The sequence below is a fragment of the Volvox carteri genome (assembly GCF_000143455.1).
Source record: "Volvox carteri f. nagariensis unplaced genomic scaffold VOLCAscaffold_32, whole genome shotgun sequence".
In the NCBI taxonomy this organism is placed as follows: Eukaryota; Viridiplantae; Chlorophyta; class Chlorophyceae; order Chlamydomonadales; family Volvocaceae; genus Volvox; species Volvox carteri.
The window spans coordinates 1,380,583-1,383,170 of NW_003307575.1; the positions used below are offsets into that span (position 1 = coordinate 1,380,583).

The window sequence follows — 2,588 nt, forward strand, 5'->3', positions numbered from 1 at the left end:
GAAGCATGACGAGCAGAGACATGGCAAGTGCAGTGGGGTGCACGCTGCAAAACGAAATACAGAAAACGCGCGGGCGCCGGGATGGGTACACGACCGCGCAAACCGTCCCGCGGGTCAGGTTGTGTTGCGCATCACACTTCGGTGCGTGTTGCGTTTCTATTCCTTGCTATTTGCTATCGTTTCTACTCATTGCTATTCGTTGTTTCTATTCGATGCTACAGATTTGCAACGTGGACTGACCTTGTATCGTGTAGGACGTGCAGACGAGGATGGCGATGAATAGCCATCGATGGCGATGAACAACCGTTGATGTGCCGAGATGTTGTCGTCTGGCGAAAATCGGTTAGCGAGCCGATGCACGTAAAGAGGCCAGCTTCACGAAATACTGCGCAGCTTATGTTGGCGGCACGACTAGTTTACAACCGCCAGCTTTAAAGCAACCGCTCAGCCGCGGTACCGTATATGAAAATAAGTAAACCGGATGCGTATATATGCAGTGCAATTATATTGTAGCGAGCCAACGTCCGTGAACAAAACAGCTTCACAAAATGCCGTACAGCCTATGCGGACAACGTCGGACAACCACTGCACACTTCAGTGCGCGTCAAATTGTGTGGTTCGGTGCACATTAAATTGCGCGTTGAATTGCACGTTTAATTGCACATCGAGCTGTGTGATGGGTTGCGTGTTAAAACGCGTGAGTCGGTGCATGTCAAATTGTGCAGTGCGGTGCAGCCAATGTTTTGCGATTTGTGCATTCAATCACGGTGTGGTGCGGTGCAGTGCAGTGCGGTGCGGTGCGGTGCACGGTCCTGAACGAAAAAAAGAAAAACAAGCGGCCACTGGGATCGAGCCTGCGACAGCGGCTCCCTATCAGCGTTGAAGCTAGCGCACACCACAAGCGGTGCATGCCAATGCTCCAGATGGCATTGCGCAGCCCCAGGTGTCATTCTGGGCGGTGCAGTGCCGCGCGGTGTGGTGCGGTGCGGTGCAATGCGGTGCAGTGCAGCACGCATGACAAAGCGGTGCACCCCGATGCTCCGGGACGCATTGCGCAGGCCCAGATGTCATGCAGTGCAGTCCGTGATGATGCGGTGTGGTTCACGGTCCGGTGCACGGTCCAAAACGAAAAGAAAAAAACAAAAAACGACGACGATGGGAAGCGTCAAATTGCATGGTTCGGTGCTCGTTAAATTGCACGTTGAATTGCATGTTTAATTGCATGTCGAGTTGTGTGGTGGGTTGTGCATTAAAACACGCGAGTCGGCGCATGTCAAATTGTGCAGTGCAGTGCGGCCAATGTTTTGCGATTCGCGTGTTCAATCGTGGTGCGGTGCGGTGCAATGCGGTGCAGTGCGGTGTGCACAACAAAGCGGTGCGCCCCGATGCTCCGGGACACATTGCGCGGGCCCAGATGTTGTGCAGTGCAGTCCGGGACGATGCGGTGCGGTTCACGGTCTGGTGTGCGGTCCAAAACGAAAAGAAAAATACAAAAAATGATGATGACGGCCGTCAAATTGCGTGGTTCGGTGCACGTTAAATTGCGCATTGAATTGTATGTTTAATTGCATGTCGAGTTGTGTGGTGGGTTGCACATTAAAACGCGCGAGTCGGCGCATGTCAAATTGCGCAGTGCGGTGCGGCCAATGTTATGCGATTTGCGCATTCAATCGCGGTGCGGTGCGGTGCGCGGTCCCGAATGAAAAAGAGAAAAAACAAGCGGCCGCCGGGATCGAGCCTGCGACCGCGGCTCCCAATCGGCGTTAAAGCTAGCGCACACCACAAGCGGTGCATGCCTATGACATTGCGCGGCCCCACGTGATGTTTGGCGGTGCAGTGCCGCGCGGTGTGGTGCAGTGCGGTGCAATGCGGTGCGGTGCGGCGCACACGACAAAGCGGTGCACCCCGATGCTCCGGGACGCATTGCGCGGGCCCAGATGTCGTGCAGTGCAGTCCGGGACGACACGGTCCAAAACGAAAAGAAAAAACAAAAAAGGACAATGACGGGAAGCATCAAATTGCGTGGTTCGGTGCACATTAAATTGCGCATTGAATTGCACGTTTAATTGCACGTCGAGTTGTGTGGTGGGTTGCGTGTTAAAATGCACCAGTCGGCGCATGTCAAATTGCGCAGTGCAGTTAAGTGTGAACACAAGAAGACGCGCCGGCGACCGAACTGGCGACCGCAGCTCCCACTCGATGTCGGAGCTAGCGCGCATGACAATGCGGTGCACACCCATGCTCCAGGGCGCATGGCGCGGGCTCAGCTGTGGTGCGGTGCGGTGCAATCCGGTGCGGCGCGGTGCGGTGCGGTGCGAAAAACCGAAAAAAAGCGACGATGACGGGGTGCGAACTGGTGACCACAGCTCCCACGCGGCAACGGAGCTAGCTTAAAAGGCGCGACTCCGAAACCGCGAAAGAGATGGCGTAAAACGGCAACTTTCCGGAAATTCCGAACGGACACTAGAGCGCGCTGTTCGCACGAGTGGGCCGTAGCTCCGCAGCTGAATTGCGCGGAGCACTATGCCGTCCACGCTATGCTGTGCCCCTAAGGGCCGTCGGCAACACGCAATTCAGCTGCGGAGCTA

The 2,588-nt window shown here is 55.5% G+C and overlaps 1 protein-coding gene across 1 annotated transcript; it reads left to right on the top strand.

Annotated features, from left to right (window-relative positions):
• Window positions 1-1,174: 1,174 nt before the first annotated feature.
• VOLCADRAFT_93628 (uncharacterized protein) lies at window positions 1,175-1,540 on the top strand (the record flags this gene model as incomplete). Its single annotated transcript, XM_002952788.1, has 1 exon — window positions 1,175-1,540. The coding sequence occupies one exon, from the start codon at window positions 1,175-1,177 to the stop codon at window positions 1,538-1,540; it is 366 nt and encodes a 121-aa protein (XP_002952834.1).
• Window positions 1,541-2,588: the final 1,048 nt, after the last annotated feature.